This window comes from Copadichromis virginalis, linkage group LG23 (assembly GCF_057382275.1).
Source record: "Copadichromis virginalis isolate Kocher_CV1m ecotype Utaka linkage group LG23, C_Virginalis_male_GT1.1, whole genome shotgun sequence".
Classification (NCBI taxonomy): Eukaryota; Metazoa; Chordata; class Actinopteri; order Cichliformes; family Cichlidae; genus Copadichromis; species Copadichromis virginalis.
Genome location: NC_140639.1, coordinates 5850874 through 5864449, shown reverse-complemented (window position 1 = coordinate 5864449; position 13576 = coordinate 5850874). Strand labels below are relative to the sequence as shown.

At 41.0% G+C, this 13576-nt stretch overlaps 2 protein-coding genes across 4 annotated transcripts in view; both read left to right on the top strand.

The window, feature by feature from the left end:
• The window catches only part of gatad2ab (GATA zinc finger domain containing 2Ab), a 33584-nt gene extending 26712 nt beyond the window's left edge, over nucleotides 1-6872 (top strand). For all 3 annotated transcript variants that reach the window (XM_085448193.1, XM_085448191.1, XM_085448192.1), the window contains 9 exons: nucleotides 1799-1922; nucleotides 2173-2304; nucleotides 2952-3023; nucleotides 3823-3939; nucleotides 4118-4318; nucleotides 4418-4667; nucleotides 4797-5203; nucleotides 5331-5553; nucleotides 5761-6872. In XM_085448193.1, coding sequence (XP_085304319.1) covers nucleotides 1799-1922; nucleotides 2173-2304; nucleotides 2952-3023; nucleotides 3823-3939; nucleotides 4118-4318; nucleotides 4418-4667; nucleotides 4797-5203; nucleotides 5331-5553; nucleotides 5761-5894 — 1660 coding nt within the window. In that variant the 3' untranslated portion in view covers nucleotides 5895-6872. The remainder of the gene's footprint in view (nucleotides 1-1798; nucleotides 1923-2172; nucleotides 2305-2951; nucleotides 3024-3822; nucleotides 3940-4117; nucleotides 4319-4417; nucleotides 4668-4796; nucleotides 5204-5330; nucleotides 5554-5760) is intronic.
• Nucleotides 6873-10329: 3457 nt separating this feature from the next.
• The window catches only part of yjefn3 (YjeF N-terminal domain containing 3), a 53925-nt gene continuing 50678 nt past the window's right edge, over nucleotides 10330-13576 (top strand). The window contains exon 1 of the mRNA XM_085448421.1: nucleotides 10330-10758. Within this exon, the coding sequence (XP_085304547.1) occupies nucleotides 10691-10758 (68 nt within the window). The 5' untranslated portion in view covers nucleotides 10330-10690. The remainder of the gene's footprint in view (nucleotides 10759-13576) is intronic.

Here is a 13576-nt window from a genome sequence, read left to right as displayed (position 1 = left end):
ATGAGAATTCCACTGCACCTCATGACTGATTCAGAAGTCCTACAGTAGGTTCAGTGTGAATCTACGATTGGGGAAGCCGAGCATTGCAGAAACCCTGGACATTACATAACCAAGTTGGTGTGTGTTGTGACGCTTGTGTAAGCTGTTCTCAATAGTTACTAGCTTGCAGTGGTTGGTGCTCTGTGTCATTTGGCAGAGCGACTAAGTCAGTCAAGGAGCTGGGTTTCCATTAAGCTTTTGTTTGAGAGGATGAAGCTCCCACCTCTCCTCTAGTGCCTAGTTATGTGTTGTGCTGTTTTTAAACATGTTGTATAAAAAGACAAGTAAACCTATGGGGAGAAAAACCTTGGCTGTGCTTAGGGAGGGTAATCTTTCTTGGAATAGCATTTTCTAAAACTTGCAGGTTATCTCATGTTTTTTTGTTGTTTTTTCAAACCAGATTTTAATGAATCCTGTCAGGAAAGTACTCTTTTAGGAGGGTTCGTGTTCTCGGCAGTAGCTGAATTTTCTTCTTTTTTTTTTAATGACACCAAGTGTTTGTTGGGATTTGTGTTGTGATTGCGTAGTCTAAGGAAATGATTGTCCCATAAACAACATGGTTATTGCTTGCCTTATTGAACTGAGCGTGCAATATCTGCTGAGGGTTGTTGTCAGGGCAGCTGCCGTGAAGGAGGAGTAGATGGCACAGAAACGTGTCTGGAGACAGAAGTGAACAAAAGGAAGAGAAAAATGTGAAGGTCTGAGTCAGTGAGTTGGAGTATAAAAGATGAAGAAGTAAGTAAGGATGGGGGAGGGGTGTGTGAAGAAGTAACAGAGTAAGAGAGAGTGTACACAATAGGTTGGCTCCTGGCCATGTATATTCCCCTCCCCCTCACTGTCACCCTCTCCAGTGTCTCCAGCAGACCGCCGCTCTGCTCAGCTTGTGACTCTGATGTCGGCAGCTGGGAGGGAGGGGAGAGCTGAGGCCCAGGCTGTGCCGATCTGGCTAGGCCACAGGCCTCGCCACAGAGTTAGGGGAGGGGTGAGGCCTTGTCTGAGTGGCAAACTGGGTCTGCGCTTGAAGCCCTGAAGCCTCCAGCTTGACAGCAATTGAACAATTACATAACTACACTGCATGTGTACATGCATAACTCCACAGTATGGCACTAACCACTACCCCTCACATAGTGTCATATCACAGCCCACCCTCCCTTAGTTCTCCTTACCACTGAGTCTTTTAGTACCTGACAGGCTCCCCACCGTGACAGAGGCAGATTTATTCTTCTGCCATGGTCCATGAGCTGTTAAATTACAACAACCCCCAACTTCTTATCTCCACCCTTCTGCAGACTCATGCAAATGAAGCTTTCCGCTAGTCGCCTTTGTTCTCCCTGGTGCTCAGGAAAAGCTACTTAACATCTCATCAAAAGCCTTCAGCCTTTTCTTCAATTTAAAAACAAAAAAATAAGTGCATTTAATTTGGCCTTTGTGTTGTTTGGGTGCAATCCTGCTGTTGGACGGGAGCGTTCAGGACTGTCGATTTTACCTTTCTTCAGAGATAATGGGTTGTTGCTTTCTTCCCCTGCCGCCATTACTCCATTATTGATCTCTTGCTTCTTTCCTTCTTGTGTGTCCTAGCACACATTCACACTACAACAAGGAAGGTAAACTTATAATTGAATACTACCATCTACTGGGTGAAAGACAAAACTACATTGTAACTACAGTTTTGTTTTTGTTTTTTTTAACACTAAAGTGTATCAAAGTATAATACAAAGCGGCCTCTTATTAAATGATCTTTCAATATTTCTCTCCTCAGCGACATTAAGAAAGAACGACAGCCGCCCTCGCCAGATGATGTGATTGTGTTATCGGACAATGAGCCATCTAGTCCCCTCATGAATGGCCACTGCTTCTCAAAGACTGACACAGATAAACTTATGGTAGGAAAAAATAATTTATACATCGGTAACGATTCCTTTCTGTTTACTGATTTAAAACTCCATTTTCCAACTTTGTCCGAAAAACGATAGAAAAATGTATCACTTAAACAGATGCAGCAATTTTTGTTGACGCATTCTATGTGCTTTTATTTCAGTTATCTAATGTGTTGAGTTGGCCCAATTAATCTGTTGTGGAAATTCCCAGCCTTATAATTGATTTCTCATTATTATCTTCTATGGCATTTTATAGAAGAGTTCACCTGAGGAAAGGGAGCGCATCATCAAACAGCTCAAGGAGGAACTAAGACTCCAAGAGGCCAAACTAGTGTTGCTGAAGAAACTACGACAGAGCCAGATCCAAAAGGAGAGCACAGTACAGAAGGTAACCAGACCTTTAACATTTTTTTTTTGTAGTTTTATCTGTGTTTTTGTATGAGCCAGTAGGTACAAGTAATTCTTATCAGACAAGTCCCATTCTTCTGATAGCCCTTTTCCACTAGTACCTACACGATTGTGTTTCGGTCATTTTCTTTTACAATGATCTACCACCTAATGAGCATAGGGTTGTTATAACAGTGCGGCTGAAAGTCCTGTGAGGTCCTCCACAAAAAAGGACATCGAGGCTGGTATATGGCTGCTCAGTGAATGGCTTTTTGTTGGGGACCACACTTTTTATTTATTTTTTTGCCATTTACCTCGATACCAGGTTTAGAAAAGGGTGGTTTTGATTTTTGTGAAGGGAGACACATTCATCAGTAATTGCCTGACACCACTGACTAGCCAATCGATGGCATGCAGTCTGTTGACATCACATTTTCGGATGGCCTTCGATCACTTGGAACCCTGCCTGAGTAGGTACTAAAAGAGTACCAGGTACTACCACCTAATGGAAAACTCTAAAAACTGAGTCATCCCAAGGTGACCTGAGTTAGGTACTCGCGAAGAAGGGCTATAAATGTCTGTTTTACATATGATGTAATGTTTGTACTAAAATATTATGTTTTGTAATGCTGTTTCCTTAATGTTCAGGCTACTGGCTCTGTGGCTACTCCTCCCCCGTTGGTGAGAGGTAGTATTACATCAAGCAAAGGATCCCTTCAGGTAGCTACTCACTTATTCGTCCGAACTTGTATTGCAGAGTCTACAGTTGCACTAGTTGTTTGTGAACCACTTGGAAAAACCGGAAATTCTGCATTGACTGCTCTAATTATGTGGTCTTGTCATTAACTAAGTCACAGTTTGACAAACACAGTTTGAATAAAAAGGAATTGCAAGCAAGTTCTCTTTTCATTGTCATCAAACTCACTGAGTATTGACTTACAGTCCAGCCAGTTGGTGAGATACATGAATCTGAGGCTCAAAATGTTTTTTCACGACTTGGGCATCCATCTATTCACAATGAGACAAACTTTCTACAGTTGTTGAAAGTTCAGGTCTTGGTAGTCATTGTGCTATTATTCCACCAAGACCACAGCATGCAAATATGAAAGAACGTAACTGCTGAGACATGTTTTAAGTTCATTATAAAACACTCTTGGGACTGCGTTCTTTGGGCAGATGAGTGATTTGGAGAGGTTGGATGACATATCAAGACAAGAAAGCACACAAGTTATGGTGCGGCATAATCTAGCTCTTTGAATTACTAAATTTAAGAGTTCACCTACTCTGTACAACAGTTCATGTGCTGTTTGTTTATTCACATTGTATTTGGCTGTTATTGTAATATAGACGATTAGACCAGAGTTGTTAGTTGACAAACTTTGTCTTGCTATTGTGTAATTGCATGTAAAACTACAGAAAATTATAGCAGTGATAAGACATATAACACACACGGCAGACAGTTTACTACTTGTGTGGAGGAAGGCCATTCAGTTTTGATCAATTTGTTTTTACTTTACAGGTGACGGGTCGCAGCTCAGGCACAGTGATTCCCCCTCCCTTGGTGCGGGGTGGCCAACACATCCTGTCCAAACACAACTCTCAGAGTGTCATGCCCCCCCTGGTCAGAGGAGCCCAGGTTAGTGTTTTGGAAGTATATAGAACCTTAATTTTTTTAAATTTATTCTTCTGTTAACTAACTTTAAGGTTCTTGGTTGATATATATATTTTCTTTTTCCTTCTCGCATCTCTCCATGATTTTGTGGATAGTTGTCCTCTCTAATGTCTGTTTTTGTGTGTCCATTGGTGGCTATCAGCCTATTGCAGTGACTCCCCAGCAGATAGCCAGTCTACGTCAGCAACAGCAGCAGCATAGCGGCTCAGGGCCCCCTCCACTCTTGCTGGCTCCGAGGGCTTCTGTGCCCAATGTCCAGGTCCAGGGCCAGAGGATCATTCAGCAGGGACTCATTCGGGTGGCTAATGTGGCCAACAGTAATGTCATGGTCAACATCCCTCAGGTAAGGTGCATTTAGCATAGGTCTGCTAACTATGAAAATGGTGTCTTCATAGTCATTTGTAACAGGATTTTTTTTCTTCTTCTTCTTTTTGGTGTCTAGGCCTCTCCAACCAGCCTAAAGGGCTCTTCAGTCTCACCCAACTCTAGTGTCAATGACTCTCCAGCCAGCCGGCAGGCAGCTGCTAAACTTGCACTACGTAAGCAATTGGAGAAGACGCTGCTCGAGATCCCTCCACCAAAACCTCCTGCCCCTGATTTCAACTTCCTGCCTTCTGCAGCCAATAATGAATTCATTTATTTGTTGGGCTTAGAGGAAGTGGTGCAAAAACTTCTGGAGATGCATGGCAGAGGTGGGTACATGTTTGCACTAGTTTGGAGATGTTACAGAACAGCAGTAGATCTACCTGCAGAATGTTATAGTATGAAACCTTGTCCAAAGAACCTCTGCGTTTACCATGGGTCTGTTATCCATAATGTAGGTAATCTTGGCCCAGCTGCAGCAATGGCCAGCTCCGTTCCCAAAGAGCCATACACCTGTGCCCAGTGTAAGACTGACTTTACCTCTCGCTGGAGAAAGGAGAAGGCTGGGACCATCCTCTGTGACCAATGCATGTCGTCCAATCAGAAAAAGGCCCTAAAGGCCGAGCACACCAGTCGATTGAAGGCAGCCTTTGTCAAAGCACTCCAACAGGAGCAAGAGATTGAACAGCGTATCCTCCAGCAGGCAGCCTCCTCTTCTTCCTCCTCTGCTTCCTCAATCTCTAAATCCACCTTGTCCTCCTCCTCACTGTCCAAAAATGAGGTGCTGGTCTCCCACCACTATAAGCAGGTCAGGGCTGCCATGCAGCACATACCTGTGTCTACTCACCACTCCAGCATTAAGCAGGTAAGCATTTGACTGTATTGTTGAACGACCAGGCTTGTGGTTTAAATGTTTTTCCACAGCCACAATGTTGGTTTAATGTAATGTAGTGCAGCTGCACCAAAACTCTGATCTTTGTGTGTCTGTACAGGGTCATCTGTCACACCTCCAGTCTGCAATTAACGCTCGTGGTGTGGCCCACTCTTTCTCCTCCTCACAGCTGCAGAATGCTGTGACAGCAGCAGCACTGGGTAGTAGGTCCGGTAAGCATGCTGCAGCTCGCTCGTTGCAGCAGGGGGCAAAGGTTGGTGCTGGTGGCAGTGGTAACCAGGGCAATGTGGCTGCCTGGAGGAAGCAGACCGGTGGCAATGCAGGTATATAAACCGGAGACAATTATGTAGAGAATGCACTTCAAATGTTCTTACATTCTACTCATCTTTGGAGTAATCGCTCTGTTGTAAGGTTGAGTTGTACTGTTACTTTTTGTTCTTCAGTGCCATTCCTTCTGGCATCACCTTTTCATTTCCGTATTTCATTGTAGTGCTTTTCAGGTGTTTGCTTATGTATTTGTACCTTGACAGGTGTGACCATGGCCTACGTGAACCCCAGCTTGTCTGCTCATAAGACCTCTGCTTCAGTTGAGCGTCAGCGAGAATATCTTCTGGACATGATTCCCTCCCGCTCCATCTCCCAAGCAGCAAACGCATGGAAATAATGCAATCCCACTCCCTTTGACACCATAACATTTAGCTCCCTTAACATCAATAACAGCCATTCACATTATTGTTCTAATTCTTTCTATGGATTCGGTCTCTGGCCAAAACGGTGCAGAATTGGCCTCTTCTTGTTGGATAGAGGTGTCCTTACACCTTTCACCATATACTTCTGCTACCTTCTTCCTTTTCTGAATCCTTCCCCCATTGGAGTTGTGCTGTGACAGCTCCAAGATACAAGGAATATGTTAAATATAAAATGGGTACCCTTTCAGAGGGATATATGGATGACGTGTGTACAATTTTACAGACTTCTTCAGTGATGTTGCCTCTCCCCTTCCCTGTATATTGGTTGAACCTTCCAGTTGCACCAAGAGGAAGTTTCCGGAGAATCCCTGAGCTCCTCTGCCTCTGGATTAGGCAAGGAAAAGTAATAAATACTATTACCCACCGTAAGAGATTCGTCTTACTTCCTGCCCTTGTCTAGTCTGAACCAGTCAGACTGAGGCTGTGGTTGCCAAACTGAACGTAACTGAAGACCTCATTACAGGAATTGTTGCGCTTTGAGGACCATCCACAAAATAAGAACTGCTTCAGCTTTGCAAAAATGAATAAAGTAAAAAAAAAAAAGAAAAAAAGAAAACTGGAGGAAAAAAAAAATCTTATCTACACACAGACTGCCTCTTCTCTCAAACCTACAGCGTGTATAATAGAGAAGTTGATGTGTGTTGGATTATTTTGTATGGCTGAATGTTAGGATTTTGTCTTTTCTTCTGTAAGTCATATACTGTGTTTGGAATATTGTGCTCCCTGATACTTTGGAAGTGGCCTCATGTCGAGGTCTGAATTTAAAGGCTAATGTTACTGTTGAGGTGGTTTTACATCTGCTGGGTTCCATGTTGCAGCCTACTTTTAAATGCTTTGTTTTTTCTAAGATCAAGAGAAAGAATAAAAATTAAGGTTTCACTGACTCGTTAAAATATAAGAAAAACATGGGGCATATTCTTAATGAATATTGTAAAATAAACCTTCCAAAGAACTAGTGGAGCCCAAATGGAATCCCTTCTGCTAGAAGGTTTCTAGTTTATTTGAACCCTCTCTGAATATAAACATGAATTCATGCTAAACTGAGGGGGTGTAAGGAATGTCATATTTTTGACATTATTTTTGCTTTTAGTCATAGGTTGTGGTGCATTTCCCCCCCCCTCTATAGACAAACTATCTGAATTTATTTATAGGGTTAGTAAAGACATATGCGTATGCCCTAAGTTTGCAAGGATCTTCACTTAGAATTTGTTTTCTCTTGTTTGTCAAGTGGCTCCCACATACCCTATGATTGGTCCAAGAGAAGCTGGACAGCATTCAGAATGTAGTTATGCAAAAACCCCTATAGCAACAAATGACATGAACTTCTAGTCTTTAACATTAAAGTGTGTGTGATTTCTGTCAGGTCATTGAATTGAGCTAACTCTGCCTTTCACATGAGCTATAGTGCATTTCTATCAGGTTGCAGCAGCACAGGATAAGCTAGTGAAGTACAATATGTCTACATGTAAAATGGGAATTTTCCATTGCATGTGGACTTCTGTTATTTTACTACCATGTGTTGTCCCCCCCCCCCTTTCATTTCAACCCCTGGGGTGGTCCAGGTTTCTCCACTTAGCAATGATTTTACAGGCACTTTTTGAAAAATGTCTCTAAATTAAAATGTAAAAATGTTGTCTTAAGTTTAATCACAGAGGTTTGTTTAATGAGAAGTGGTATAGCCATCTGACAAGCTGAACACCCCAGCAGTGATTTTTTTTTTTTTTTTTTTTTTTTCCCCCAGCTTCCTTTATCTTTTATTTTACACTTTTCACGCAGAAATGATCCAGTTACGTCTTCATTGATCAGAACTCCCAGTCTTACAGGCCCGTTGCTTCACTCTGGATTTCATCAATACAGATGTAATGTTTTTTTTTTGTTTTTTGTGTTGTTGTTGTTGTTGTTGTTGTTTTTTTTTGTTTTTTGTTTTTTTTTAATGGCATAAGGATGTGAGTCCTTTATTCATGTCCATATACTCTTCAGCTCAGAAGTTTTTGTCAGGTGCCCTGCTGGTATGTGCTGCCAGCATTAGGTAAATGAACATCCTTTGCGCTGTGTTATCACTGTACACCTGGGTTTCATTTAGGATGGTGCACCAGTACACTGCTGATAGAAGTACAGGAATATAGTTTCTAACTTGATTTGCTCAAGATCTCGTATTTCTGTCTCAAAGTAGCATCAGAAATATTCCAGGTTATCTGCACATTCCTGACAGGCAGAAGATAGCGGTCCACGTCTTGTGGATGCGAAAGAAAAGCAATCGAAATAAGCCCATCACTTCGTGCCCTGCTAAAAGTAACCCTGCGCTGTCCTGACTACTGCCGCCTGCTGCTGCTGTTTGACAACATCACCATTCCGTTTATTTGGGGTCGACGCGCTGTTAAATGAAGTGCTGCCCAAATGAAAAAGAAAACAGTGTGAAAATGTTTTTTGGGTTTTTGTTTTTTTTGTTTTTTTTTTCTCCTGCTCTATCAAATAATAAAACTAATTTTAATCCCTCTTTCATGGCTGGTTGACCTGTTTATTTGTGGTGTAAATCAACTTCTAGAACTGACTGCATATAAACGATAATTAATGAAGCTAAAAAGCACATTAACATAGACACTGTATGTGTGTGTGTGTGTGTGTGTGTGTGTGTGTGTGTGTATATATATATGAAAACTCAAATATAACTAAATGACCTCTTCCTTCGGTTTGACAGCTTACAGTCAACAATTGCTGTTCTGCTAGTGGCCACTTGAGGGCGACTTTAGAACAATCCCTATACACCCAAGCTAAACTGTTGATTTTAAGCAGCACAAAACCCTGGTATAGTTTCCTCCCTGAATGACATATCTACTCATCCATCTAGATTCTAGAAAAAGGGTGTGGCCACTTTGAAAATTTGGAAGCCTTTTGGTGCCTATTGGTGTGTTTAAGGCTGGAGTTGTAGAAATTGACACCCCCCCTTTTTTTTTTTTGGCTCCTTGCTTGTTTACCACTACCAGCTATATGTATCTGTGCATTGCCCTTGCACTTTTTCTTTTTTTTTAGGCTGTTCTTTTAGAATACATTGCACATTGCAAAAACCTTTTAAATGCACAAAGTTAAAAAGGTCAAATTCCTTTTTAAGTCGATGTAAAATTCCAGTCAAAAATTAGTTAACTTTCCCCGACAGATAACACCGATGTTAACCTGTCTGGTCTCTTATTTTTGTTTTGCTGCTGGTGGGCAGACCGAATGAAGTAAGCTGGCCCTGTACTGTATATACTTGGTATTGGATCAATAAGAAAATTTGCAGTATGGCACAGCAATATTGTTACTGCCCTCAAAATGCCAGGAAATATAATGCAAATTGAAACACATGTGTTCAAATGAATATTTAATTTACTAAAAATATTGTCAGATGGTTCAGTAAATACCAAATTTTTAAAGAATTTGCGTTTTTTGGTAATTTTTTCATGGTTCAGGCTTTCAAAGGTTATTGCCCCCTTTTTTTTGCTGCTATTGGGCTGTTATTGCTATATTAATTAAGACCACTAGGGGACAGAGTTTACCAACATTCCTTACGCCCAGGTTTTCCCTTTGTTTTCCTCCTTGGAATTTGTCGTTATCTTCCTAATAGGTACATTTATGCAGCTTGAAATAAAATGCAGGAGAATAATTCTGTAATGGAAAAGAAATACAGGCGTCAGTCTGTTAACTGAGCTGTAAGGAGTCAGAAAGTCCGGGCAAAGTGAAGGGTGAAAAAGGGAGAGAGACCTTTAAAAAAAGAAAGTGGGCTATTGTTTATTACCACAACCCACTCATGAACCTCATTCCTTGGCAACCACAGGTTCTCCTTGTGATACTGCTATACATATCCCTTCTCTGTGTGCATGCGCAGCTCTGTGTAAATTAATAGGTTTGCATTTTCAACAGGTTTACATTTTATCAGCTGCTTCAGATTGATATCAAGAGGCAGCATTTATTAGGTCCTAACTATCACGCTGATAATATCACCTATGATTAATGCCGGAGCTGCAAAAATACTGCTCTGTAGCCACGTTGGCATTAAAGTGTTATTACTTCAGTTAAGGTAATAGATTCAATTTATCTCTCACCACCACGTGAGAGATGGTAGTGTTTGTGATTCACGGAGCAGTCGAGTGTTTCCTCACTCTGGTGCTTGCTCTCGATTCTCCATCAAGGGATCCTTTGGCAACCAGGGAGTATGCATGGACGTCTTTGTGCTTTTGTGAATTTAGGGGAAGTGAGGGAGGCTGTTGCACCGTCGATGACTGAAAAGCTATGATCGTGGCAGCCCGAGCCAATCAGCCAAGGAGCACCATGCCTCCTGATTCTTAATTGGCTGGGTTTCCCGGCAAGCGCAGCTGATACACACAGCCGGCTGGTTTTATCAGAGAACAAGTCGGGGCCACAGTGGGAAGGAGAGAGAGACAGAGGGGAGAGGCAGAGATACAGAGACAAGATTCAGTGTGTGTGTGTGTGTGTGTGTGTGTGAGTGAGTGTATCTAGCAGCCAGTAATTACCATCCAGCGCCTGAACCAATCAAGAGCCGTAGAGAAAGATACAGAGGGAGGAAGCCCCTTTCGATTCTCAGTCTATTCCCAGGCAAAGAAGTAGTCAGTGTGTCCACTGAATCTGAGTCAGACAGAAGGTACGCAAGTGTTTTCTTTGGAGCGGCACAGCTCATCCCTTCTCATATTTGCCGAGTCCTGCTGGGTGAAAACAGATGGACAAGATGAACCATAGCTCAGCTGAGGCAGAGGCTGAGACCATAGAACCACTGCGCTATCTCAGGTAGGCACCAGCTCTGTTCTGTTGCTCTTTTACTGCTTCGTCTCTGCTTCGAATTCGTGTCTTTTAAATTTCCTTCCACACTGTTTACTGTCATCACTTCAGGAGCACAGTGTGAGAAAGACATACGATAGTGACAGGCAGAATTAGCAAGCAAAGATGGAGTGAAACATCAAAGAGAAGGCATCAATGTATTGATTTGAATCTTAGTTTTTATTAATGTTACAATTTGTTCAGGACAAGCTGCTGAAAGATACTTAGGGAACTAATGAGGGACATCAATTACAGTCACCAACAGTGGAAATTATAGTTAAAGTAATGATTAGGGGGTCCACCCCAGGAAACTTTTATACTGCTTTGCCCGTTGTATATTTTCTTCATTGCTCTTCCAGTCATGCATCAAATCAAATTACTACAGATATAGGCTATTATTTAATTAGAACACCCGCGGTTAATTTAGACCAAGCAAAGCATCTTATTATTCTGTGTCCTTGAGGATAAGATGTGTAATCTTGTAATGCAATTTAAGGTTAGTGTAGTAATGCTGTTCTCTTTGCTACCTTCGTAGCATCACTTTTACTGGCAAATTGGAGATGGGGGAAAAAATAGTAATACTTACTGTATCATGGGCTTATGCTGTATTTGGGGTTTATAGACATGTGCTCTGCCTCCTTGCCTTTTTTCACATAAGGCACTTTTCATGTAGGCTGCATACAACCATTATAAATCTGGAATCATCTCTAACCCTCCGAAGACTGGAGGACACTTTAGATGTTTAGACATTTGTCTGGATGTTTCTGTTTGTCAATTGTAATATCTGGTCTGAGAGCTACAGCAGTACAGCAGCAATGCTCACTTAAGTTTAAATTAACTCAAATTAAATACTGATAACTGAAATATATGAACTAGTTCTCTATGACAGCCACATTTAACAAGGAGATCCTTTACTTAATCTTCTGAAATAAAGAGTTGGGCTTTCTGGAGGAATTCTAGGCTAGTTTAAATCTTGTATATCAGAGTCAGGCATTCATCTGAAACATTAAACATTAACAGCGGTCAAGCTGTATAAGTCCCTGAGGCAAGATGGACGAGCATCCTTTAAATGGCACAGCCTAACTCACTATTGAGCTGACCATGCCCATCCCCTTTAGAATGTAACTTTTGCTGTCTGCTTCACGCTGAATAGCATGTCATATTGCAAAGTTAATATAATCTCAAAACTGGTTTCTCGAATATGAGTTCAGTGTACTCAAATGGCCTTCACAGTCATCAGGATGTCAACCCAACAGTGCTGGGAAATGGTGGAACAGGAGACTCAGATCATGTGCAGCTGACCAATCTGCAGCAGCTGTGTGATGCTATCATGTAAATTGACTTTGTGTCAGCCACTAAAGAATGGATGAGCAAGAACCTTCTAAAAGCTAGATGAAGATAAGACTGAAATCTTTCTTCCTCACCCCAAAACTAAGGAAAGTCTTGTTTTGCCAAACTGGGACCTTATAAAATGTCCCAGTTTGGCATGTAGGAAACCTCAGTGTTATTTTAGAAGGTGATATAAATTTACAGTCAGTTTAATTGATCATAAATGCCATCACTGAAACTTCACTTAGGCTCGTAGGCATATTGGTTATTTTAATGATCTTTATACTGGCATACAGAGAACTGCCACTGGGAATAACACACCATCCGGAAAGTTGCTGCCATGAAAACAATGAAATTAATATTTTACCTGCTGTTTTAGGTAAACTACAGTGGATAATTTAGACTGGATTTGCCTTGTCCCACCAGTATCCTGGACTCTGTTTTTGATCCTCTAAGAAATTGAGGCTCCTCTAGTTCTTTGCCTCTAAATATTAGATATGGTGATGTTTTTAATATGTTACGGATAGCTGTTAGTTTAAAGTAAAGAATCTGTGACAATGTTGTTTTTAAAATAAACTCCACTCATTTTGTCCCCAACCTGTTTGTGTACGTTGCATAATTTAACAAGAAACAAACAATTTTCATTATTTCTGTTGTTGTATAGTAAACCACTGTTTATTGCATTGTTTAACTGAAAAAGTGCTATTCAAGCAAAGTCACTTATTTTCAATCATGTAGCCAATTTCATTATTCCCATCCTTATACACTAAAGTGTATATGTGCATACTAATAATCCTATTTTGATCCACTTTATATTCAAAACACCAATCTGTTGTCATTCTGGGATGCAGTGAAACAGCGATAATACTCCCAGAGCAAAACACGCAAATAAAATGTTTTTCCAGAAAACGTTTAAAGTCAAAAGAGTCTGCACAGATAAGAGAAACCCCATGTAAGAAAACATTTTACAGCCCATTTAGCTTTATGTTTTGGTCATTAAGAGCAAGGGTTGTACCCAAATGTAGACAAGTGATTAATTTCAGTTTCTAACAGAATAGCAGTTTTGGACGTCGTTCAGTCATATGACTCAAATTGTTGTGGAGTATATTCTTCCCCTGGAGTTAAATGAGATGAAACTTACACATCAAAGTCGACTGCTGGGTGTGTGAAAATGGTTGCAAGTATGAGAAAGATATTGTATTAAGCTTTGACAATGAAGAAGAAGAATAGCAAGCAGAAAAAAAGATGATTCTTTTTTTGCTTTGCTTTATTACTTTCTGTAAATGTTTTAATAACTACGGTAACATTTATGTATTTATCTATGTGCTTTAATAACTGTGTAACACTAATGGTATTTTAAGGCATGAACAGGCACACAATACCACTCCCACATGCACAGTCAGAAATGATGGTGCTTATCAAACCCCTTGAAAGACTCTGAACGGTGTTAAATTTTACA